The sequence below is a fragment of the Ischnura elegans genome, chromosome 2, assembly GCF_921293095.1.
Source record: "Ischnura elegans chromosome 2, ioIscEleg1.1, whole genome shotgun sequence".
Classification (NCBI taxonomy): domain Eukaryota; kingdom Metazoa; phylum Arthropoda; class Insecta; order Odonata; family Coenagrionidae; genus Ischnura; species Ischnura elegans.
This window is the reverse complement of record NC_060247.1, coordinates 94,820,136-94,847,298: the sequence shown is the minus strand read 5'-3', so window position 1 is coordinate 94,847,298 and position 27,163 is coordinate 94,820,136. Positions and strand designations below refer to the sequence as shown.

The window sequence follows — 27,163 nt, the reverse complement described above, 5'->3', positions numbered from 1 at the left end:
GTAATTAAAGCTAATATAATACTTCGACAGTAAAATATAATAAGCCAAGCGTATTGTGTACAATTTATCGACGCTTGAATTTTTTACCGGTTGACTAAGAGAAATATCTTTATTGCAACTACTTCGGTGCTTCCTGACAGATCGAGGCCTCCATTCATCGTACCCAGATCTCTTGACTAGACGTAAGTCTCTCGTTGATAAAGTATGATGCACATAAATCGCTAATGTTGTTTGTTAACGTTTAAATAACCAGAAAATATGAAATTCAGATGGCATATGAGGAGCATATAGCATAGCATCATGGCAGTAATAACTTTTCTCCATGAGAAGAATCATGGAGATAATCCAGGGTGCATATTATTTCAATTGAAAGAAGGAAATAATGGTCTTGCAGCAAAACTATAGCCTGATACTCGATAATCTGTGATGATAAGACAGCAATGGCATCCCGCAACAAAAATTTCGCTTCAAAGTTAGATCAGCTATCCTTTTTCCCTACCTCGTTTATCGTAATGAGACCAAAAAATTGACATAAACTATAAGTATGAAAACTGAGCTCGTATGAGCAACAAAAAGCAAGATGCATTGCTTGTAAATGCCGATTTCTGTCACAGAAAACATCAACCAGCCGGCACGGGAAAAAGTATGAAAAGGCTTAGTTCGTGGTGCTCCTAAGTTCTTTTTGTTTTGCAAAATTCAAAACAAGGCCGGAAACATAAAGGATTCATGCATTTGAGGGAATGCCTGTATACAATAGTAACACATTACCATTAGTCAAAAATTAAAATCTAAAATGCTACAAAAACTACATGAAAAATGAAATACATTCATCAGTAAATGTACTTTATACTAATAGTTTTGATAAATCGAGCAAAAGTACGGAATTCAAGACTTGTTGTACTGAACATCGTAATTTTCCTCTAAAAAATACAAACTTCAATTCACAGAGGATAAAATATACCGAGGTCAAAGTGCTCACGAAAGCAGTATTTATTTATCGTCAACGATTCACAAAAAATCTGAGGAAGAATGTTTTAGCCAAGAAAAACTGAAAAGCGTGATTCGTATTTTTTCCGCTATTAGGCTCGGAAACTTTCAAGCCCGTCACTAATGCTCCATTCTTCCTCACGTAGAAGATGGATCACAATCATTTTCAAATCATCCATAAGGTTAGCCTAAATACAAAACATGAATTTTGTTAGTTTCATTAACCTTTGCTTGGTTTCTTTTACTCGAGTGGCACATTTTCCGAAATAAATAATAGTTAAGTATATAAACCAAAGTTCACACGGTAAATATATGCTGTCATAAGCTACACGTAAACGAACATCTTCTCTTACAGTATGTATACTTGGTCTACCAGAAATCCCGGTACAGGTTTGGTTTTTTACCCATATTTCACATATTTCAAGCCCATCAGTAATGTTCCATTCTTCCTCACGCACACGAGAGATAACAAAAATATTCAAATTACCTTACTTCTTGAAAAATTATTGAAGTTACCTACGCAAAGAGATATGACAAACCAGAAACAAACTGCTATAGGAAAAAGATTGATATTCCTAAAAAATACCACGATTTGAAAAATTATGGAAAGAATTTACTAAAATTAACCCCAAAAATTGTGATTTTTTTATCATCTAGAACTGACGAGGTGGGAACCTAAAATATATTTTAAACGTATTTCAAAAAATTTACACGGTGAACTTGTAGCCAGAAGAGTATTGGTTCCCGAAAAATCACACATATATCGCGGTATCATTCTGATGCTATTTTCTCCTTGTCATTCATACTCTCTTGCTCACTCAGCGCTTCAACTCGTAGGTTGGAGATGATAAAGCCCATCCTAGAGCAAGCCAAAAGCGATTGAATTCCAAAACTTGTGGGTAAAAGTGCCTGTCCCCAACGTTTACCATTTTTAAGGAGCATCAAAGGTTTCTCTCTGGATTTGAAAGTAGGGTCCCTCGATGAGTAACCAAACGCCCCATTCAATAGGCTGCCACCTCTGAGAGGATTACTAAGACATTAATTTCTTAATTGATCTTATTTGAAATTTATTTTTCCATCAACTTGGATCTGCAAAATTAGCTTATATGTGACTCATTTTATTAAAGCTTCAAACAAAAAACGTCATAGATTGTAAACTCTTCTCGGGATTTTCACCGATCTAAGCTGTTTAAGGCCAACGTCTCGATGACAGCTTTAGGTACTCAGTGCCAAACCTGAGAAGATTTTATCTTAATATCCGCGGGAAAGCCTACGATATTTCATCTACGTCATAGGCAATTTAACTCTCAGTTTTGCCATTGAAAATGAAATTTTATCGGGGACGAATATACAATATTCCGACATAAAATGTGACGAAAATGCTTTCTACTACCTACGAGATGATGCATTTACCGTTTCTGAATTTCCGCCCGAATTAAATCTCAGAGAATATTGCCATTCGAGCGCATTCCAAAGTAAACAATCACAACGTTAGTAAGCTCTTTAGACCTCTTCGTAAATGCTTTTCATCCGAAAAAGTTTTTCCCCTTTTCGTACAATAACATTTTTCGACCTCACGAACGAGATTGTTTGTTTTGGAATTTTTCCCCTACTTTAGAAATTAAAAAAAAAAAATTTTCGCCAGGAAATGGTTTACTGCCAACACTAAACCCCAAAAGAGCGTTTCTGTATCCTGCTACATCGTTCCCACCGCACGCAGGAGCCCCCGGGCTGTTCGGTGGAATCCGGCACGATTACGGAAACAAGCTGAAATCCAATAATTTGGCTGTTACATTCCCTCACGGCTCCGGCCTCCGCCTCCGGTAACCATTCCACTGGACTCCAAAGCATCAAACATCCCTCCGCCCCAGGCACGCAGATTGGCATTGATATCCCCCTCGGGTCATTCAAATCCTCCTTTGCAGAGGAAACCAACAGTTTGCACCTCGGAATGAATCGTGATTGGAAACGGATTTCCTTAAATTCTCCCGATGAATTAGAACAGGTCGCATTTGATGGAAGAATGTGGGATGTAAACATTCTGTATCGATGTCATGATACAGATATGAGTAAGGCCATCACGGTTTAAACTGAGCAAAAATATAAAATACCACAGATTGCAGAAACTAGGAATTTGTGACGCCAATTCCAGGCATTAGACAAAGAAGATCAATGTTTCGGTAAGTAAAAACCAATTATTAGCTATGGCAACAATGATAGCCTTAATACTGATGCTGCGATTCCACAAGCTACGATTCATTGAAGTTTACTCCTTTTTCGATTCCTTTTAAAACTTTCCCCAAATATTTCCTCAGGGAGGCAACTTGAATAGAGAGTGAAATTTACGCCCAGTTTCAGATTTGTAGGGAATGGGTTTAATTTATCTCGAAACCGTTATTTCCCGTTAATTTATTTCTCAAGGTATTGTGTATATTGGTTGTATGTGTTATCATTTCCGCAATTAATGAAAATTGAAGTTAGCCCAAACACAGGCTTATTGCCTTATGGGCTACCTTACTTCCTTGAATGGATGTAATATTCTGTAATAAAAAAAAAAAATGTATGTATGGAAGAATAAATTATTATTATTATTATTATTATTTCGCTCTTCTGCCTCAATGACGGCTCGCCCAGATTCTTTCTTCCCGAACTTACTGAAGCTATCCTAACACTTGAGAGATTATACGCCTGATTAATTGATTGCCTATCATGGAAAAACTCCCATTCCTTTAGTCTTTCTTGAAATCCAGCCATTTCGGATGACGTAGGGTAAACAAATTTCTCTGAAGTATTGAAATCTGACGATTCTGATTAGTACTTGAATTTAATAAGTATAAGTTTCGGTGCGCCCATAGATTTTGGCCAAATCACTGGATTCGGAGACGGCGACAAGCAATACGCCCACAATGAGGGTGATGTGATTCAATCGAGCGAGCAATGGATTGGTAGGTGCACGGGTAAGTACAGCACCAAATATGGGCAACGGCTTGTACTGAGATTTTCAATAACGTTTCATCGGCGTGGAGTGTGCACTTAGAAGCCTTTCCATGAAATACAACGGTTATTCTAAAGTAGGTACAAATTGGCTAAAAAATATCTTACAAACTTGGCAACGTCAGTTTCATGTAAAAGAACTTTTCAAAAGAACAAAATGTAATATGTAATGTAAAGGACCCTCTTTGAAATAGGGAAAGCAGAAAAGGAAAGAGCAGCGCAATATAGGATATTCCTTGGTCTAATGTCCCTTCGTTAGCAGGAAAAAAGATCAAATTTCTTTTATCGTTAAATTAATTATGTCCCTTAAAACTAATGATCTTAATTTTTTTATACATTGAGACGAGATACCATCCTATTCCTGCAGAATAAAATAGATAGGTTTCACGACAATAAATTTCTGCTGTTTAGGCTCAACGTTGATGTTTTAATTGAAGTGAATTCATACTATTAAAACAATTTTTTAAATATGTTGATAGAAATGTAGTTTTATCACCTTTATCTCTATGGAATATGTTTAAATAATTTATCGGCTTTCCGCTAAAAGTATAATAAAGGAGAATTTTTGTTGCGACTGGTCGACTCTCAAAGTCGAAGCGTCCAAAGTCGAGCTGAAAGCCGTAAGTCAACTTTCAATACGATACCAATTTCTAAATAGCATTCATCCTGGATAAAGAGTAAATGCACGACCAATTATTCTCAAATACATATCTAATAACTCAAAATATCATGGTTTGAACACTTAATACTAATGTCAAGTATACTGTGTTAGCGGCACTAAGCAATAAAATGCAGCTATTTGCCCATTTTTGCCTTTAAAACGGCACAAGGTGACGAAACTATGGTCGGCTAAGTTTTACTAATTTTTCTTGGAATTTGACATGCGTTTTCGCATTATTATTTGGCTAAAACAAATGTCCAAGGGGTTAAATTAAGTCTTATACGCTTATATACAAGAGTGGCTCTAATTCCGAATCGTGTGTCTCCTTACCTGCTGGCAGCCGTACGAGTATCTCATGAGGATAGGCGCCACCACAGCGTCACTCGGCACATCTCTAGCTGCCTCCTTCCTCAGCTGCGTGAACTGGAACAGCACCTGTGCAGGGGGAGAAGATAATTGAATTTAATCAATGAAGGGACTACTGAAAAGGAAAGGTAAATTAAATTCACGGCGCAAATATCATATAATAGAAAAATAATCGTGGAATAGCCTGCTGTATGACCTTTACGTGTTCACCCATAAGTGCACATTTAAATTACAAATATTCTACACTTGAAAAATCATTATCCTTCTCCAGGATTCTAGTAACAACTACGATGATAATGAAGACAAGAATGATACACTTCAAGTGGTAGAGCACATGGCGCAAGTACGGTATATTCTCTTTCGAATTCCGGTCATAGTAAATGATTTTTCCATAGTGGAATTTCAGTGTAAATAACATAATTGGAGAAATATTTATTAGATTGATTGATTAATTATATTAATTGAGGGTTCGAAAAATTTATATTCATAAATAAACCTAAAAGCTAATGCCCTAAGGGAATAAGTTTCCCTAACTTCCTTGCCCATAGTCAAGCGCAATATGGCTTTTCGTTCTCCCAATAAGGGCTAAATGGCCTTATATATAACAATATCTTAACTTTGACTGTATTAATATAAAGAAATACATATAAGTAATTATATTGTATAAATACAAAGAGATTGGTAAAAACCGCGCGAACGTGAGGGTAATTCAAATAAAATATTAGATTTTACGTTAATAGAGGAATTAACTGGGGTATTCATGATTCATCTGAACTTTCTTTCGAAGATAATTTATGTGAAAGAATTAAAACCCTCGTTGAATGCGGCCCGACGGCTAATTTCTTCCGGCCCTTTGAGACTAAAGAAAATATTGCATCACAAATAAAATATCGATAAACTCGTCAAAAATAAACTGTGCCAAAAATCGCATCGATTAAATGAACTTTCAACCATTAAAAATTATTGCACTATGAAATTATATGTAAATTTATTCATTTTATTGATGTGGTAAAGTGACGTCGAGCATTGTGGCCCTCCAGACGATTTGAAATTGATTTTTGGCCCTTGCATGAAAAAAGGTTGATCTCTCTCAAAATTTATGCTACAATAAAAAGCGAAGAAAAATGGTTATTTCAATGTTTTTTAAAGTTTTATTTTCAACCCCAGTCAAGTTTGTCTCTCTCTTGCCCCTGATAGCCTTAAAACGTCAGTTTTTTCAATCAGAAGCAGATACATTAGTAAAAGTCCCTTGAAAAGGATAAGGTTAGATAAGGGGTTGTTTTCCCCAATTTAGGGGTTGCTCGTAAAAATGGAGGGTAATAGAAACAAAACGGAGGTCATTTTTGGATTCAGCGACCCAAAATTAGACAGAAACACCCTAAATTGTAGCTAGGCATTTTTTGAACTTTTTTTTGCAGAACAGTGTTATGAAAATCTGATGACAGTTAGGTACACTCGACATTGTGCGATTTGGCATCGATGGTTCTTGACGAGCTAGACTCGTCTTTTCAGGGCAAGGGCTTAAGTCACCTGTTTGTCGTGGTCGACTCTGCGCTGGAGGATGCCCAAGAGGACGGCTAGGGATCGGTCCATCATGGCGGGTTCTACGGCGTTGAGCAGCGATTTGTTCTTGATGAGCCTCCGCTGGATCTGCGGGGACCTGAGCGAGAGCTGCCTTTGATGGGAGGCATGGACGGGGGGCGAACCGGGGCCCCCGCCACCCACGCCCCCGGTCCCTCCGCCCCCGATGCTGCCCACCCCCGACCCACCCACGCCCCCGACGCCACCGCCGCCCCCGGAGCTGCCCCACAAGGCCTCCAGCCGAGACAGCGCCTCCCGATAGGTGCTCACCACGCGGGTGAACTCAACCTGTGGAAAGGAAAAGTAATGGCTGTGATGAAGAGGCATTGTTAGGATGTGATTGAGACAAAACTGTCCACTTTTTTCCATCCAACCCCTATTCGCTGGTAGTATGGCAATTAATTTTAAATTTACAGTTTCTAAATTCAAGTTATATAGTGACATAATTTAGTAAGGTCATAATCATAGGCGGATCTAGGGGGTGGGGGCACGTGCCCTCCCCCCAGACCCTTAAAAATATGCAAGATTTTTAATACGGTCCCATTGTCATTGCGTTCGTTTTGTATTGCGAGGTATCCTTGTGCCCCCCCCCCCCAGAACAAAATCCTGGATACGGCCTTGTTTGTGCCCCCCCCCCCCCAGAAATAAATCCTGGATCCGCCCCTGGTCATAATTAATGAAAGGTAAGGTTAGGAAATGAGATAATTTAGATAAATTTACACAGGAGCGTATTGAATAATTCTATCGAGAAAACCGTCAATTAAACCAAAGAGAAGGCTTCAGGCGTCAGTATTCACAAAGAGAGAATGAAAGTTAACGTTCACTGTTTGACAACCAAACAATTCCAGAATAATTTTTTAATGAAAAAGCTTACCAACTTATATTGTTCCATAACTGATATTTCTCCGGGTAAGTATTTTAAAAAACTGTTGAAATTCTTTTAGAGAGTGGCATAGGTTTGGTAAGGTGATGAGATTTTTTGGTAAGAAAGTAATCATTCAAGTGTACTCAGTAAAGGGCCACGATATAATATTTAAGCCAAATTTATGAAATCTACCTGCGCAGTAATCATGGACACGCAAAGGAAAATCATTCAGGAACTTATAAGAAAATATTTTATTTGCGGAAAAATCCGATTTGAAATATTACAAGAAGATCGAAGACATGTATAGAACAGCATTATGAATAATACTTCGAATTCCTACGCCGCGCCGCATGAAAAAAATATAACACATTTCATCCACATAACACGCTACGTAGGTAAACCACAAAAAATTATCACTGCGCGGGTAATTGCGGCTCTTACTATGGGTAATGTGAAAGAAAGTTTCAAACATGGACAAAGACGGGTAGCATAAAATGAAAAGTGAAAGGTTATGCGGAAGTATCGTAAGCAATGCATGCAATGGACTGTTATGGGCCGTTAGGGAGGCCATATTATTCAAATTACCCCAGAATACCTTTCAATTCCAATAACTTTCTCTGAACCAAGAGGAATTAAATTATCTCAGCTACTCTTTGAAAGGCATGTTAGTGGTTGATCCTGTTTATCAATTCGATCTCAATTCAGTCCTTGGATTGGCTCCGGTTTTTCACGTTCTACAGCAGTCATTATCTGTTTGCTTAGATTTATATACTAAAACCGCAGATGTATGACAGCGTGCTTCATTACGTCTTAATTATGAGTTTCCAAACTTCTTACCACCTGAAACCATCTATGAACGATATCTATTATATATCTACCCTTAGTCAATTGATAAAATGCATTTATACCTCTCGCAGCTATGCTTACTTGACCTGTGGTACCTCTTTTTTTAACCGGGAAAACCTGAATTTTGTTAATTACAATCGCGATGGCATCACGTTGGCGGTAAAACATTGGAATGCGTAGTTAAAGGATGGAATATTTATTCCTCTTTCGTCATTAACGGCTTTTAAGACTAGAGAAAAAACTTGGGGAATATCTCACGAGGAATGAAAAGATAAATCTGCGGTTGGGAATGCAGAAACAACTATGCGGAATACAATTTATTAATGGCTTACAATTGAAATGAGACGCAAAGGAAAAAGATTGGGGCTATTTTTCTCCTTATATTACTTGCTTGGATTATGCCACTACACGCAAAATGATACATAATGGTGGAGAAAAATTCATTATGAAAGGTGAATCGAGATCCGTAGTAGTTATATTTTATTGTAGTCACAGTTATACGCCTATTTGCGTAGCCAAATAATAGAAAAAGTTCTTCGCACAGATGTGCATTTTATGATAAGTGTGAATATGATTCGTAAATTTAGTTCAAGTAACATTTATACATAGATATGAATATTAAACGAGAGGTAGCCATTTTAGTGTAAAATATATTTAAATTTTTTAATTTAAGCGCAATTTTCTCATGGACCACAAGAGGCCAATTCCATTCCAATCCAATAGAATTGCATTAGTCGTTATAGCAGTTGGTGATGGGTGATAAATATATTTTGGCTTAATATATCTCTTAAATGATATTAATATACTCCATTGTTTTCACCGCAGCAAAATGTAACTTCATAGAAAAAAGGAGCTGAAATAAGATAAAAGGTAACTGAAAATACCAATTATTTTCCTAGTACAATTGACCTTGTTTTAGTCTATCATTATAAACTCTTGAGCTTCAAGGTAGAAATTTTCACCAAAAATAGGAATATTATACGTGCGTAACTTAAAGTGGAAATACCTACATTCATCATCAAAACCTTATAAGTGATAATTACGCTTTAAAAAATTCTAATCGTCTAACCGTAGCCAACAGCCCCGTACCACGGAAAATACTTGAATCTCTTATGTGGTTCTAGGGGTATTTATTTAAAAAAACTGACTCAATAACAAACTAATAAAAGGAAGTCACGACTACAGGCATTAATTTTAAAGTGGTAAATGCAGTAATCGCTTGACTATGAAATTTCTGATTAAAAAAATAAATCAATAAAATACAACCAGTATGTAATTTGAACAGGTCTATTCAATGATTTTTATCGTTCAATTTCGTACTACTTTTTTGAACATTTTTAAACATATTTTTGGTGTACCAGCTATAGCTTAACAAGTTCCTCATTAAAAAATCTACAAACCATTATCAAATTTAAACGCAATTGCCTCGCACGCCTTTCCAAAGTGGAATTTCCATGACGTAAGGCTGCGATTTTATGACATTGCCTTCAATGGCTCTACTGAAAGCGTGAAGGTCGTATAACGCTGGCGGCGGTCATGGAAACTCAGGGTGTTTGCCCTTGAACTCTTATTACCAGTCGAAGTTGACGACCTTTGCTCTTCGTCTCCACTGTGAGTATGCGTTTTATAATTAAACTTGGTAAAAACTCAAAAAAAGCGAAAATAATTACTCCAGGTACCCCGTAATTACTATCGGTGTGTGAAATGTTTCCCTGAAATACCATGAATAAATATCGCCCGCTTGATAGTACGAAAGAATTTTATGAGTACTCGTACACCACTATAAAAATAAAAGAAATATTTTCGCCCAATAAAAATACTTTCTGTATTTACGTGATGGTGAATGTATGTACTCCAGTTTCTCGTTTATAAAGAAGCTTAATTTTTTTAAGAATGACAACCAAAAAATCAATTCCTAATCAACTCGACGAAGACACGGTTATTTTAAGCCCTATAGCATTATTTTAATAAGGCTGAAGAGCAATAAATCGTTTCTCGTAGGCCACTTCTTTAGATATTACCTGTAGTTTGGTATCACTTCTCTTCTAATTATTATTATCAGCATTAGAAAAACAGTTTCATCCATTTTAAAAAGCAGCAAATGTGACAGTACGTAAAGGACAATCAGGAATAAAAGTGCCAAGATAAAAATTTCTTTGATGCATGCCCTTTTTATATCCTCCTCCGGAGACCAATGCCAAGATTCTCGGAGTAGTGACGTAGTGAGTTGTAAGAATAAGTGTGTACAAGGAAATGAAAAAGAAGCAACATATTCGCATATATTTCGCCCACTTAAGATTTTTAATCAAACGAATCAGCTGCATTCATAGCCTGGTTCCACCTAAACTTGCAGAAAGTAACATAAAAGAGCGGGAGAAGTTGGCAAGATATAAAAAATCATCGACGTATGGCCTCAAGCGGTTAGTCTCTTTTGCCAAGATGGAAATTTCGCCAGGAATACGGGAGAAAGTGTTTTCCGATCGATTTTACCTGTATCGTATAATTATGCGGAGAAATCAAGAAATCGCAAAAAAATCATTTAAATTCATTTTGGGGTACGTCAGCTCGATTTAAGATCTATTTCGAAACTAAAACTAGAAGGGAGAAAAACGTATTGGGGAACAGGTTTCCACAAACGAAATAGACTCTGTTGCCAGATGTCATTGCATTGAGAAAATTCCATCTTGATTTTTTCTCTTAATTGGAGAAATCACCTTCAAGAACAAATACAAAAATTCACTTTGTTTTTTTTTATATTATTTATTGTTAGAGATTATTTTTGAATGAAATTTGACTGGTAATCTTTTAATTTGAGTTAAGCATTTTTGGAAAAAAATCAAGAGAGAGAGGTATTTTAATGTCTTAGTGGCCTAAGTAGCATTACTACGTCTAGCTCAGTGGCCTAAGTAAGCCTTAGTAGCCTTACTACACAATGTTTGACATGGAGTGTATTAAAGAAGGCAGACATATTTTCTTACTGTAAGCAGAAGTGTAGTTTGAAATTGATTTTTTCATCAAAAATACAATAGGTACTTCTAGCAGTAGCATTAGGGGTTAGATTTATAGAACTGTGAGGTATTTTCATCGAAGACGTAAGATTTAAAGGAGGAAAAGCGGGTATGACATAATAAAAAAAACAAATAGAAGACATGACCTGGCTCATTACAAAGCTAAGTTAGGAAATGAGGACTTTCGGTACATGACAAAGAGAGATCGAAGGACTTGGAGGAGAAATCAGAAAATGAAGGAATTTTAAGAATAAGCCATTTCCATGAAAATTTTCTGCCTTTATCTTCCCCAGCCTCCATGGTCACGAGTTCCTCGACCTTCCACTCGAGTGAAACCAATTTATGAATGCGATACTTTTGAGCTGAATGGAATTGTGTGCGCTAGCACGGCTAAGAGTAGTCCACAGAGTTTGGTACGATCCATTCAGCGAGAATAAATTTTAAAGTTGACGCCAAAATTCGACCAAATCATGTACCAATGACATAAGGCATGACATCTGGAACAAAATTACGAAATTCTGCTAACAATCCGCCAGTTACGTCTTAAAATACTTGCCCAATATCAGGAGAAAAAGTGTTACTATTTTTTCTACAAATATTTACAGGTTATTTTACAAATAATTGAAAATGATATAATATTTCTACGACGATTGTATATATAAATACTTAACATATTCTATATAAAGTTCTTCAAGAACCTTTTTGTGAAAGTTGTATGATAAATATTTTATGTTGGGGCTTAATTGATAGTTAACGTACGATGTATTTCCCGCCAAACGAGTACCAGCGTTGATTGCAATATTTGGGAAAACTTAACTAAAAGACAGTTTTGCAACACTTATCTTGGGTAACCAAATATAATTCTTCATCAGTTAAAGTTCCAGTTCGCCTAAAATATTGCATGTTAAGCGGTAAATCTGACTGTAGCTGCGGGCGTGTATCTACGTTATTCTATGAGATGATAGCGATGAGTTTAAACTTATACCATATCCCTTATCATAGCTTATTTCATACGCTCATGAACTGAAAAAAAATGGATAAGGTCATGCAGTTGAAAAGGATCATCTCCCTCGATTATGCTGCGCAAGAACAGTAATAATATTTGGATTGGTATTTAGAAGTTGGTTGGGTATGGATTTTTGTTCTATATTTGTTACAAATTCGAGATAAAGACACATTTGGTCCTACACAGGAAATTTTAATAAAATATTCACACACAGGAATTTTACCATGCAAAACTTAAAAGAGAATAAGTGAATATCCGGCGTACTTTTGGCATCATTTTGCCACGTTAATGTGCAGTTCAAAACTTCTACACCCTATTATAATTTCAATAATTCCCGGCGGATTATGATCAAAAATAACAATTCAAAAAATAAAAACAGGTAGAAAAATACATAGAGGACATACATAAAACATGGGGCTTAACATTGGCGTAAAAATGGTATGAGAGCGAAACATCACCGGGAAAAAATTTCACCCTGTTCGGAAAGGGATCCTCTGATCTTCCCAGATCTGCCGAACATTCGTATCGCCGAGATATCGTATGTACACTTTATCACTTGCAGGAGGAGTCAGTGAGCTCTGGAGCGAGGTAAATCATTGACCTTAGTTGGATTGAATGTCGGATGGCTTACCTTGAGCGCGTCCTGCAGGTTGACGAGCGTCTCTGCGTCGGTGGGTGAGGCCACGAGGCCATGTTGACCGAGGCCCTCGAGAGCCTTGTCCAGGGCCCGCCTCCGCTGCGACAGGGCCTTGCGGATCTTGGGGTCCGACACCACGATCAGCTGTAGAAAAGATAACGAATGGATTATAATTAGAGAAAATCAATGACCAACACTCCCCACATGGATCACCCCTGTATATGAAGAAATACTTCGTCTCCGATTCTTTCCACTATCCTTTTTTGAACATTCATGATTTTGCATTGCAAAAATTATTTTTGAAAAGAATAGACAAGCCACAAATCAATAGTGTTATGAAATATATCTATGGAAGAGGATGGGCTCAGCAAAACATTTTTTTGTCCAGCATCTTCTAATAATATAGTTAGTAATAAAATAACATATGTCAACTATAGGACCTTTTACTTTCCTGGAGAATAAAATGAATGCTTTCATCAAGGGAAGGTGGTCGAGGGAGAATTTGAAAGAGGATTTTTCGGTTTCTGACAAAGAAATTTGAATGATTGTCAACCGGTTAAATTGAAGTGTTATTCCAGATGATTGACTTCAAATTGGCTTCACGGAGCTTGATTACGTTTGATATCTACGTTAATTAATATAATACTGAATAAGTATCATTTCCGCGACTCTAAGGAACCATCTATAACTAGCAATATCCTTGACTTACAAAAAAAATCCCTGAGGATAAATTCATGAATTTACTCAACTCTGATTGACTAGTAAGCGTTAAGTTATACGCGAAAGATTAATTCCCGTTATTTTTAATGTGCAGCAATATGATCACACCATCAATCATGGACTTATAATGGAGGGGGAACATTTAATGCATTTGCAAACCGATTCTCATCAGATAGAGCGACTATTAGCTCGAAAATATTTCATTCTGTTCTTCCGTAGAGTTTATATATTTTCAACTCGCTCAGCTATCACTATGAAACTATCTACTTATATTGATGTCATCTAATATTCATTGACTTTAAAGAGGACGCATTACTCCCTCTGGACCTCCAGTGATTTCTCTTCTTACGTGACCGATTACTCACGTAAAACTTATGTTGTTATCTGAAATTTTCAGGGTAAGCAGAATAGACCCTGATTAATATTTTCCTGATTTAAAAAAATTGCATATGGTAACAATCAAAAGGTAAACTTTTGAAAATGATTAAAATGAAATATTTGAAATTAAATTGAATATATATTTAATATTTTTATGCATTAGGAGAATATATGCATATAAAAATTAAAATATAATCCAATCGATGAGCCTTAGTTTTCGATTATCATCACTTTATGAGGTTTAGCATCCTTGTGAATAATCCTCATACTATGATTTAAAATTGGCTTCGTGCTTCTACAAAGCCTTGAGCAGTTCGTTCAAGTACCTAGTAACGAATGCCATTCTTAGTTTGTAAGGGTTGGGTAAATCTGCTCAAAATCTGCGTTATTCACATGTTTAAATGAAAGGGAAGTTATACGAGAAATGATTAATGACTAAAGCTTGAAGAGTAATAAAGTTCAAACCACCACGCAAGTTTTCAAGAATTTTGATTTCTTATTTATTACTGGTTCTTCGTATTTTTTCTTTTATAATATTTTTACTACACACTTCTGATCGTTGGTAAAGCCTAATTAGAGACACAATAAAATAAGAACAACGGTCTTTCTTCGTGTGCCCTGAAAATTTCAAGTCTTGGGAAATTTCTTGGGAATAGAACTAATCCTCCTGCCCTGAATGGGTGAATTTCATACACCTGTCGCTAAGTCTGGGTTGAGCTCTAACCTCACCTATACAAACTAACCTACGGGTTGAATCAATGAATGAATGAGCCTAAGTCTTGCGCGAGGAGTTCGTCACGAAAAAAGCCCAATTGAGAGGGAGGTACGCTTCCTTTTTAACCCTAGTGGATCAACCCCATCTATGAAGAACACAGAGAAAACGCTCCCAAATTTAATGCCACCAAGCAAATGAATTCGATCCACTTCACATTCCCAGACCTTTCTTCAATATCTCCTCTCAAATCGGCATGCTTCGAAACGTGCTTCAAATTCCGCCATTCCCTTTCTCCTCCAGAAATGGGTCATCCCTATGTGGTCGCACGACGACGGACTGATAACTTTTTTACCGCAACACCAAATGATCCCCAAGCCACAAGGATCTTAAATACGTGGGCAATTTAGCAAATTTTGGCAAGACGGAGGAGGACCGCTACGCCAATTCTATTGAGATCCCGTGTCACCGTTCCGTTCTCACGCCGGCAGCGCACACGGAGGGAGCTTGTAGCCGGCCGCTTGTTTGCCGGAAGCGTGAGAATGGAGTGGGAGGGGAGAGTAATAGGGTTGGGGGAGACAAAAGGAACGCCTCCCCCTTCCAGCCAACCACTGTGTATTCCTCGTGAGAGACCGCTCCCCGGAACAAATTAACTCGAGAGCGCTCTTGAAATTTTTCGATTGCACCAGATACCTACCTGTTTGCTTTGAGAGACTCGCGCGGATGGTTTCGAATCAAGATTGTTACAATATTGCAGCGGCCGTATTCATAATGCTGGGTTTACTCAGAGTAACATGTCTTATAAACAAGTTACATATAACGTGTTTTAAGAATAGTTAAACATCCGGGTAACATGTTCCATGTAAAATTGTGTTATAAAACTAAAGAAACTTGTTGTAAAACACAAATTGTTATTTCACAGCATGTTTCATAACATGTTACTTGCAACTTGTCTCACGGATGTGTAACGTTTTAATAAAAAATGTTGTATGTAAAGGTGCGTTTACAATGTGTAGCATGTTATGTAAAACAAGTAACATATAACATGTTTTACGAAAAAGTTACAAATCCGTGTAATATGTTACATGTAACATAGTGTATTATAAAACAAAATAACGTGTTTTACAAGTATAACACCATATTTTGTTTTATATGTTACCAGTAACATGTTACACGGATTTGAACTTTTCGTAAAACAAGTTATGTTTAACTTGTTTTATATAACATGTTCATAGAGTTTACATTACTAAGGAGGCCCCACTAGGTGGCAGTAGCAGTCATAATTTGAACACGGGTCCCGCGCATTAATTCAAACTCCAACTTTTGCCACTTGTGGCGCGACCGACACTACAATCCCCTTCATTTGGCTTGTTGTCAGTGGCAGCTTATGAGTGATCGGCTGTTATCATCCTCTGTGAGCCGAGAATTTCACCGATTTTGGTGTTTTTTTTAGTATTTCTCCACCAGTAAGATATTTACGAAATATCATGGGTAAATCTCGGTGTTTTGTGCCCGGATGCAGCTCCGGCTACGATTGGGAGCTGAGGGAAAATAAGCGGTTGGGGATACAGGACCATAGCATGAATTTTTATCATACATATGATAAAAATTCTTGCTATGGTCCTAATACCGGATCTGACCCGTCCCCAAGTGTACCTAGGTGGTCTGGTAATGATGTCAACGAGTGCTTTTCTTTATGAGCTGCGCAGGAATCATTCTTAATTCTCTAAAACATAGGTACCGGAAGTTTAAAGACATGGTTGATATCTATGGGCCCTCAAACTTAATTCAGGCTAGGGAAAGTTAACAGCGTTTCCTTACCCACTTATTCTTCCCTTCTCTCAACGTGAATTAGCGTACCGATTTTGTGATTACGTACATTTTCACCACCAGGAAACTACATAAACTCACGGTGATAGTTATATTTTCGTGGGCAGTTGACACGAACTTTATTTTTTAGCAATGAACGATTGAGACATGGATTCAAATTCGCCGCAAAGCGTGCCTCTCGCGGCCATATTAGGGTGCCTTCACAGCTCCGCGTTGCGTCGACGCCACGAGAGCTCCCGCTCCGCCAGCAAATTTTGCCCTTCACAGCTCTGCGTTGCGAAACGTGGATTCAAATTCGCTGCGTAGCGTGCCTCTTGTGGGCTTGGGAACAATTGGGGCTCGCTACATCAGCGCCGCTATTTGATGCGATCGGTGGGAATCACAGGAACCAAGGGAGTGGAGAATCCTGTGTAAAGTATTTATGAACATGTTACTCAGAGTAAATGCACCTTGAGGGACTCACGCGGGTGGTTGCGAATCAAATTGCTACAATATTGCAGCGGTCGTATACATACAGGGTGTTGGTAGTGGACTAAAGCTGGGTTTACACTGACAATGAGTAACATTTTATATAAACAAGTTACTTATCACATGTTTTACATGTAACATTGTGTTATAAAACAAAAAAAAACTTGTTGCAAAACACGAATTTTATTCATAACACAATGTTAAGGTGCGTTTACACTGTGTAAAATATTATATAAATATGTTATATGTAACAAGTTACTTGTAACATTTGTTTTATAACAAGATTCCAGCGGAGCCAAAAATGCGCAAGTAACATGTTACAGATTCAGTCGCAGCCCAACCGTCAACTGGCTATCCCCACCATGCGCCTCACCTCTTCTCTGTAACATGCTACACATTTTCTCACTTCGTTCGGGGAAAAAATTGCTATATAACACGATTTTTTGTTTTGTAATACAATGTTACATGTAACTTGTTGCACGGGTTTGTAACTTTTTCGTAAAACACGTTATATGTAACTTGTTTCTATAGCATGTTACCCACGATAAACACAGCTTAACAGTCACTCGGCGTCAAATAGGTTTTCATAACGCCTGTTTATACCTACAATTATACATAGCCATTCTTTAACAAGGTTCGCCGCAGTTCAACAGAGCTCCAACATATGGCGGTATTCGGTAAAAGGTTCCATCCCTTGAGAAACGTCAGATATTTTACAGGTTATCAACATTGCTTCATAAAAATTGACTCTACCAGTCATATTTAATTCATGCAGCAAGACTTTTTCCCTCGATCTTGCGGTAAATTGGGTATAGTTGCTCTGGACCCGGGGAGGCATTATTACGCTGGAATAACTTGTGACAGTGGTTGCCGTGGTGTGAAGCGCTTAAGTAGCGCATTGCCTCGATTAAGCGGTCGGATAGCGAAAGGTAGGTGGATCGTGCGAGAGCGATGCGAAAAAATTAAGGAAATGTAAAATGAAAACTTGCATGCATTGTCGGAGAATGAGCAGTACGATCTCTTCCGATCAAATGCTACGAAAAGGTATCGCTCAGCGACAGAACTGGTCGTGCATTAATTTTTATTCTTCCTGGAATAAATCCTTTTGTATTAGGGAAGTAGAGAGGAATTGCCCATGAGTAAAATTTCTAAGTGGCGAATTAGTAGTTCAGGTATTTAAAAATCATCAATTCATTTCGGAAAATCCGTTTGATATTGAAAGCAATGACAATATTGTTGCCCTCTTCTGGAAAACCTATTTTCGGTCCGTTCCAATGAAAAACGCTTGATTAGCACCTTTCATTTAAAATACATGTGGTGCAGTATTTAGAAGAATGTTTAAGCACAATTAATTCAGGAAGGATACAATTCTGAGGTGGTATGTCGGTCACCTCAATTCAAATAAGTCTATTTTAATAGCAACACGACTCCCTAGAAGCATACATACAATTGAAATTGTAAACACCGATCCAGGTGAGCAGGTCAGGTCATGACATTCTCAATCGATAGGTTGTAAGTCCAGCTGTTTAATACGCATTAGGTTCTGTGTAGAACACTCATTTTGTAAGCAAATCCATCTGGACTCAGGCCAAATTATTTTCACCCTTTGTCGATTTGTACACGGCTTTGGAAGGAGGAAATAGAGACCTCACTTCAAGGCCATGAGATCTGTCTGTAGGCTGTATCCCACGTTACTCTTATTCAAAGCATCTCAAACGCTGCGGAGTAACAAATCTATGGACCATGATGTTTTCTAATAAAACCTCAAGAAACTCGGTGGGAATCACATTCCGAGTTCAAAATTCGTCCAGTGCCCGAAACATAACTTCATCTCTCCAAAATAATATCAATGCAAAACCGTCGATTGACGCTGTAGTCTCACAGAGATTCATTTATTTAAGTAAATATCATAGTCATACATAACTAAAGTTTTCCATATAATAATAATCAGTCGAAATAAATATGGTTTTAAACGCCCGTATGCACAAAAATATTTCATAGGCCTGGTTACGATTAAAATAATATTTTATCTCTACGAGCTACAGCTCAACTTGAGGCTCTATAGTGAGTAGGTAGTTTTCCTTGAGACTTCTGTCCTACGCAGGCCACTAACGGCAATCGTATTTATGTAACACTTAAAACCGACTCATTTTATTAGCCCATTTGGCAAGATCATTGATCGCCAGTCCAGGATCTGTTGATCTGATAGAATATTGAAAAGATTAAATTTTGGGTGCTTCTTAATTTATGATTTTGAGTGAATCATCGCTTCTCTGTTCTTTCTAATCGATGACATTGGCAAATTTAACTCCAACGATGATTCCATACATATTTTGACTCCAAGTAGGCTACTTTACCTTTGGCATGCATTCCCTGCTGAAATATGTCTTGTATACCCTTTTTATGAAATGAAATATTCCGATCACTCACAAAATATTCAGCCATGCGATTAATAAAATGAAACAATGGGGTATAAATCCCACATTTGATCCTGATTTTGGATATCCCAACGCTCTCATTCAGAGTTTTCTCGCGTTCGTTGGAATATACGCAGTCAATATCAAGAGTTACAGAGCATGCTATACGTCAAGTATCTGCAGCAACCAGGTTAATGCTACTTATATAAATTTCATTCATTGAGAGTTAATTCATTGATATTCAGTCTTGTTGAAGATAGCAACATCGGTTAATGGAATTTTTTCAAAACAGCAACAAAAAAATCTTCTTCTTACAGATCAGGCACGCTCAAATGTATATTGCTCTTCTATTGAAGACTTGAGCTCTTTTATGACGATTGCACAATTAAAATATAATTGGGAGAGAATCGAAATTATTTGCATGATTTTGCTTCAGATAATTCCGGCCATAATATCATGTGCATTGCATTCACTAACATTAATATTTCACAAAGTAATAATAATGAAAACATAAATTCGTTCTTCAACAATTTCATATAACAGCGCTTTATTTACAATGCCTTTTCCTCTCTGAAAAGAGGGTGTGAATATAGGGCCATGGATTCATTCCCATCCCATGTCAAATGCTAACGGTAACCAATTTACGCCGCTATTAATCCAATCCAAGAAACTAGAGTATGAACAAACAACTAGTTTTAGCACATACTTACAGAAGATAATTAATCATAAATAGCAATTACCTCTAATTAGTACATTAAGACCTCAAAAACATAAAAGGCAAATTCAAGTACTGCTCCAGATAAATTAATGTCTAGTAACTAAGCTCAGATGTGGTCAAGTGACTAATGCACTTAGATCATTTTCAATCGCTCACAGTTTATTACACCTAAGCGTATTTATCTTGAGATATATGTCGCCATTAAATTGATGCACCATCATATCAATGGCTAAAATAATTTCAGGTATGTTCGTGGAACTTATATGAGTTTATTCATAACGTAAACACATGAGATAATAATATCAACCTTAATGAAAGTTTCCGCAGAGTAAAAACAAGTTTTGTCACTTTCTCTGAATCCATTTCCCTGTAATTTAACGCCCGAAAACTCAAAATAGCTTGTAATAATTTTAAAAAAATAGTCATATTTTGTAAAAGCAATATTATATTTTCAAAGTCGATTTTTCATTTGTGCCAAACCCAAGAGAACAATTTATGAGAGCAATATTATGAAAGAAATCTATATCATCATGTCATAAAACATTTAAAATAGGTTTACATTTATTTACAATAAATTTACAACCAAGTATTCAATGGGCCCTGAAAAGTTTGATATAGAGATAAGTACCTTGAGTAGTTTCTTGCAGCTTGAGATGAATGGCTGGTTGGTTGGCGGGGCGGCCGGGGCCTCGGTGGCCGGGCCCTGGTGGTGCTTGGCGAAGTACTTGACCATCTGCATCACCACAGCCTCGGGCCTCAACTTCTTGAGGCCGCCAGCGCCACTTCCCTCAACGTCCATGCAGTCGGCAGACAAGAACACCTGGGATGGTAGGGATGAAGAAATAAAACAAGTGATTAACAATGAAATCGAATTTATGATGGTGTTGCAAATACGGCTACAGAGGATTCCACGGAAAAATGCAATCATAAAACCTTGCAACGTATTAAATACAGTCCCATGCGACATACTCAAAAGAAATATTTAAGGGTAAAAATTGTTTGACTTCTCCAAATTGTGACTGAATCTCCTTTTGGAGTTCAGGTAGGTAGTCTAAAATACCAGGCCTTATGAATCACTAACTGTGGAAAGACATCATGTTCAAGTTGGACGATTTATCTTTTTTCTTCTTTAAGTTGTTGCTAGGTGCAAGACTCAACGTTTCCTACTAAAAGGAAACATGTGATGGAAACATATGCTCGGTGTTATTAGCATGATATGTTTCCTTTTAGTAGGAAACGCTTAATCTTGAACCTAGCAACAACTTAAATAAAAAAAGATAAATTGTCCAATTTGGACATGATGCCTTTCTAAATTTAGCGATTCATAGCAGCGAATTTTCACGAACTGCGATAGCATGCAACTCAATTTCACGTTTACTTCCATAACATATACGCAAAATGTGTGGGAATTCTTAAAATAATTTTGATGAACCGAACTGAGCGCATTATCGACGCTCTCAAATTTCGGTCCCTTTACCCATTTCTCATCCGGCCGCGGAGACGGAAGGTGCCCACTTCCAATTACAATTGAAAGGGGATTGCTTAACTAAATCATAAAACAAGTACATTCCACTCATTTTCACTCCTTTCCAGACAAAACAATATCCCTTTGAAGCATCTCGGTATTTATTTATAAATATAAAGTTACTGGCAATTATCAAAAAAATATTTTGATTTCAAATCACCTCCATTTCTAATAAATTTTTGACAACTTTCACGGGAAACCGCTCGTAAAGTTAAATTTAATTCTTTTTGATAAATTTCAGCAACTTTAAAAATTGATAAATACGTTAAAATTTTACAACATTGACCCTGAAATAGAGTCGCTTGCTCGGAGTCGGAAAATAAATAAATATGGTTGTGATAAAACATCAGATTTAAGCTTCGTTTCAATACAAAAATCAAGATAAAATATGTATGCATATCACTACACTACTTCTTGATATAAAAAGCAATCGATCCATCAGATTAAATATCCAAGAAAGGATGATCAATGTGGTGGAATAGTCCCATCATGTACGGTTAAATAAAATATCAATTTGCAATTAAAAAAATAGAATGTTGATTTAAATGTAACAGTGCAAATTCATTAGGTCAAAATATGCCAGATAGTTATAAAAGGACTTTTTTTCTGATTTGGTCGGCCGAAAAACATCGAATGAAATATGTAAATATTGGCAAATCTTCGTTGCTATACAGCAATATTATGATTTGGAATTAAATGCTGTTAAAACACTATTTATAAAACAATAACAAACAGCTGGGGCATTGTGTGATGTCACAGGTTCTCTGGGCTTGACTCTGATTTGGTGCAGTTCTGTAAATGGTTCCGCCTAATCCATTGAGAAATGGATCAACGTGGAGTCAAACCCCAAAGACCTCTATCTTCTTTCACAACCAGCCGCGGAAGCCAACATAAAGATAGAAGTTCGCCTTTCTTCTGAACCACTTGAATGCAGCGTAGCCTTCTTGTTCACGTACTTTTGTCGTCGGAACAGCCGCTGAGGTACTGGATCAAGGTATGAATTTTGATGAGAGCAGGAAAACGAAGCATGCGAAGTCGCATGACTCTCCACCAATCCCACATTTCCCAAGACATATCTTACTCACCGCCCCACCCAACTCCTCAGTCGCGGAAATACTTTCAGAATATTGGTTCTATTCGCTTCGAGATCATGTGTAGGATTAAACAGATAGTATTGGCCATGTTACACGGCGAGGATTTTTTTATATAAAAACAAATGAACGCAAGATTGTATACTTGTCTGGACGGTGTTAGAACAGGTTCTTTTCTGAGTTTAGTCATTCATACATTTCCTGATTTCAATTTGCCGTATTTAGTTGCGATTACGATTCCATTTGCGATTCATAGAAAATATTGTACAAATAAGTGAACTGGAAAAAGCAACCTTAAGTATAGTAGATACATTTAAGGCATCAGATGCTACTTCATAACCGTAGTTTAATAATTTAAGAGCTCAAGAATAAAATATCCTCAATGAATGAACATGTTTTTGCTTTTGGAATTTTTGTCAAAATTTTATCATACGATTTACCGGATTATTTAGTTCCAAGGCCTCTTTTTTCAAAAACTTCGATATGTTACAAATGTTTTAATTATACCTGACGAAAGATAAAGACAATTTGATAATAAAAACTATCATTGTTGTCAAAGATCAATGCACGGTCAAGGAACACTATTGATTTTATTATGAGATATTTAGGCTAAAAAGGATCTGAAGCACTTAGCTTACCTCCATATTTATTTTTTATATCCTATACTAATAATTAATGAAAATATCTAAATAATTTAGCTTTTTTAAATCACATCCCAAAATTCAAGTCACTAAAATTTCCAGTAAGAAGAACAAGTGTACATATCGCTCTGACTTAAAAATAACACTATTTCATGAAAGTTACGAAAATTTCGAAAAAACGCCTCGAGATATTTTATTGCGACTATCTTGTCAGAATTCTTACCTACAATTCCATCAAAGCTCCTTCTGTTGACATAACATCATCAATTTCATCATTTACGACCGCCATCAGGAAACTTCCTCTTTAAATCCCTCTTTCTTTCTCCGCCCTTCCCAAATAACATATGAGCGGATGAGGCGTTCATAGAAGTGGAGTATTACGTGATATCTGAGTGTATTTAATCATGTTTTTTTGTCGTTGTTTCTTGTTATACTTTATTATGTAACCATTTGTTTAAAAATCCAATGTAAAAGGTCTCAATTACTGTTTTTGGGTTTATTGAAAATAAATAAATAAATAAATTGCTTAAAGAAGTATTATAAAATGATGCCTCATCAACGGAGAATAGTTACGTATCAGCAATTCGATTTCTCTTCTAATCGTTCGAGCGTGTCCCCATGCCTCGAAGGGTTATTAAAGCTGAGGGTATCGATTTCCTTAGCTGGTTCTGTGTTTGATTGTGAAAATGTGTATCAAAGCGTGCACCAATGCCTAAGTAAAATGATACCGTAAATTTCATTGTGAAATTTACTAATGTCACCTTAGAGGTTGGGTTAAAAAAATGAACGAGAGATTGCAGTTTCGCAAGGATTTCTTCGAATACCCAGCATTGCCATTGAAAAAAACAACACGATAAAAATGTGGTAAGTTTTATAACCTGCAACATGATAGCTTCAAAATGTCTAAAACCAAATTTTCAAATCCATTTTTCACCTTAAGTGAGTCGGTAATTAGATATGAGTTACAAATCATGAGGGCACTAAATTATTTTTAAACCGAGACACGACGAAATATATGTATGAACACGAACAATGTAATTTGGTGAGTTAACAACAAAAGAAGGTCATTGTTCCTCATGTATCACGTACAGGGGATAGTGAAAACCTTTCCACAGGGTCTATTTCATGGATGAATTTATTGTAGAATTCGCATTTTTTTTAACCCTTAAGTTTACCAGTGTATCATTAAAGCACTGAAATAGGTGTTCGACTGCACTGCACCATGAATTATTGATTAAAAAATTAACGAGAGGTTGCAGTTTTGTACGGATTTCTTCGAATGCCTAACATTGCCATTTCATTAAAAAATCAACACGATAAAAACCTCGTATGTTTCATACCCTGCAATATGATTGCTTCAAAATATCTAAAACCAACTTTTCAAATCCATTTTTCATCCTAAGTGAATCGGTAATTAGATATCCTATTCTATCAATGGCGTGTCTAGTATCAAAACTAAGGGGGAAAAGCCATTGTTGCTCAAGGTGTAACATTTAAGCACGGAAAAGGTTAATGAAACCCAAATTTTAAGAAAACTATTATATCAATTTATTAGTTTTAAAACTATTTTGGCTTGAAAAAAATTATTTTAGTCACATATTTATGCTAATATTATTTTTTGTGGGTTTAAGAAAATTTGTTGAAAACTTTCGTTTCAATCCAGTCCTGATTTTCCTTATAGACTTTTGCGATTTTTCCTTCTAGGGGATTCGGGCTGCCCCCTCCTTCCCCTCGCTGGGTACGCCGTCGCATCCTATTCCTCACCATCATAGGTGAAAAATCGGGACAGACAATAATTTTATTCCATTTCTTGATCATGACGTATTTTGCGCATTAATACAAATTTTGAAAATTTTTCCGTTAATAACTTGTACAAAAATTATCTCAAACATTTAAATTGAATAATATTTAGCTACATTTCTGTAAATGTCCTTTGATGAATTCCCATTTCTGAAAAAATTGTTTTTTATGAATTTGTATTACGGGTTTTTGAATGCATTTCAACGACAAAGTTTCATCTGCAGCGCTCTACTGAATAGAATTTAATGCATATTCTCCATCAAGATTCAAACTCATTATATTTATCATAAAGAAAACAAAAAAATAAAGCTCACCAGACCGAGCGCAACGAAGTCCTAGTTGGATCAGGAGAAGGAAAGTACTACATGTAAGCTCTTTATAAAAAATTCAGACTTGTCGGACAGATTCAGAGAGACTAAAAAGTTTTTGTTCGGTGCAAGAGAGAAACATGGCTGTCAAGGAACTCCTATACGTAGATTACCTACATGGCATGGGTGAATGAGAAACAGAATAAAGGGAACAGAATGTTAGAATTTTAGTTGCTAATGGCATCAGATATTAAGGGTTAAAATTTCGTGATTTTATGTAAGTATAATTAAAACTTAATTTAAAATTATTTTTTCCACACAGTATATGTAGCGGGACATCGCTACGGAGCTACTCCTATTGCAGTCCACTTTGTCGTGTAAAACAGGCATTACAATGAAGGTTAGCTTAAGGATGCATCGTTGAGTGAAACCCGTCCACTGTCGATTGCGACAGAAGCACCCGTTCTTGACTCCTTTCCACCTTCGTCAGCGCGAAGGAATCCCACCGCTGGCGCAGATAGCGTTTCCCAGGGAGCGAGGACTATTGTCTGTCATCTGATCACCTTCTCCATTCGATCGCGGGAACCCTTTCTCGCCTCCAGCCAAGACAATTCGGGTAAATGGATTAGCACGCGCCATCGCGTGCTTCCAATCGCTCACTGCTTCCACTGCACGCCAAGCCTCTCGACACTGCCACGCGAACAACTGCTGAGCGCGTCCCGCTACTTCTGTTTCGCAAGGGGCAACCGTGTGGCCAGACCAAACGCAAAGATGTAGTTTTCGCAACTGCGGGATGCAAAACAAATACTTCACCTAAATGTTATTCAAACAAGTTTTCAAATATACACATAACGTATTGAAGTTAAAAGTAAAATAAGGGTGAGATAAATTCGCAAAGTGAAATATTTTCACCTCAAATTATACGTAACTTACAACTGCCTTAGTCAACCTATCTGTCCACCCGTAAAATCTTTTATTCCATTTCTTGATCACGGCTAATTTTACGCTTTAGCAGTGGTTTTGAAAAAGTTATCGTTTATTATTTACAGACATTTATCTCAAATATATATACATTGATATATTGAAATATTTAGCTATGATATCATAGTATTATCTTTGATAGGCTCCTGCTTCTAGTAAAGTAGTTTAATATGGACTCCTTTCAGTTGTTTCGTATTCATTACAATGAAAATGGTTGATCCCCTGTACTTTACCGAATTAAATTCAGTTCAGATTATTCGTCAATCTACATATAAAATGGGTTTATAATCAAGAAACATCAAATTATCAATACAATTAAAGAAACCAAGTGCAAAGAAGCCCCACCGAACCGAGCGAAACGTCATTTCTATGTAAACAGCATGATTTGACGTCAAATTCAGCATTAATTTTCTGATAGTTCAAAAATTAATCTGGTGATTTGGCTAAGATTTGTTTCATTTGTTTTAAGGTATAAGGGACATATAATTCGTTTATATGTCAACATGGAATATATATTTAAGCATTTACCAACATTGTTAGGCAAGTGTCGGCGTAAGAAATGACGAAAAAATATGGATTTATAAAGTTGATTTCCAAAATGCGTAGTGCGGAGAGAGTATTTT

The 27,163-nt window shown here is 36.8% G+C and overlaps 1 protein-coding gene across 1 annotated transcript in view; it reads right to left on the bottom strand.

Annotated features, from left to right (window-relative positions):
* Positions 1–27,163, bottom strand: part of LOC124153215 — a 99,763-nt gene that overhangs the window by 39,171 nt on the left and 33,429 nt on the right. The window contains exons 3-6 of the mRNA XM_046526314.1: positions 20,823–21,014; positions 12,946–13,095; positions 6,539–6,877; positions 4,973–5,077 (exon numbers count right to left, since the gene is read on the bottom strand). Of these exons, the coding sequence (XP_046382270.1) occupies positions 4,973–5,077; positions 6,539–6,877; positions 12,946–13,095; positions 20,823–21,014 (786 nt within the window). The remainder of the gene's footprint in view (positions 1–4,972; positions 5,078–6,538; positions 6,878–12,945; positions 13,096–20,822; positions 21,015–27,163) is intronic.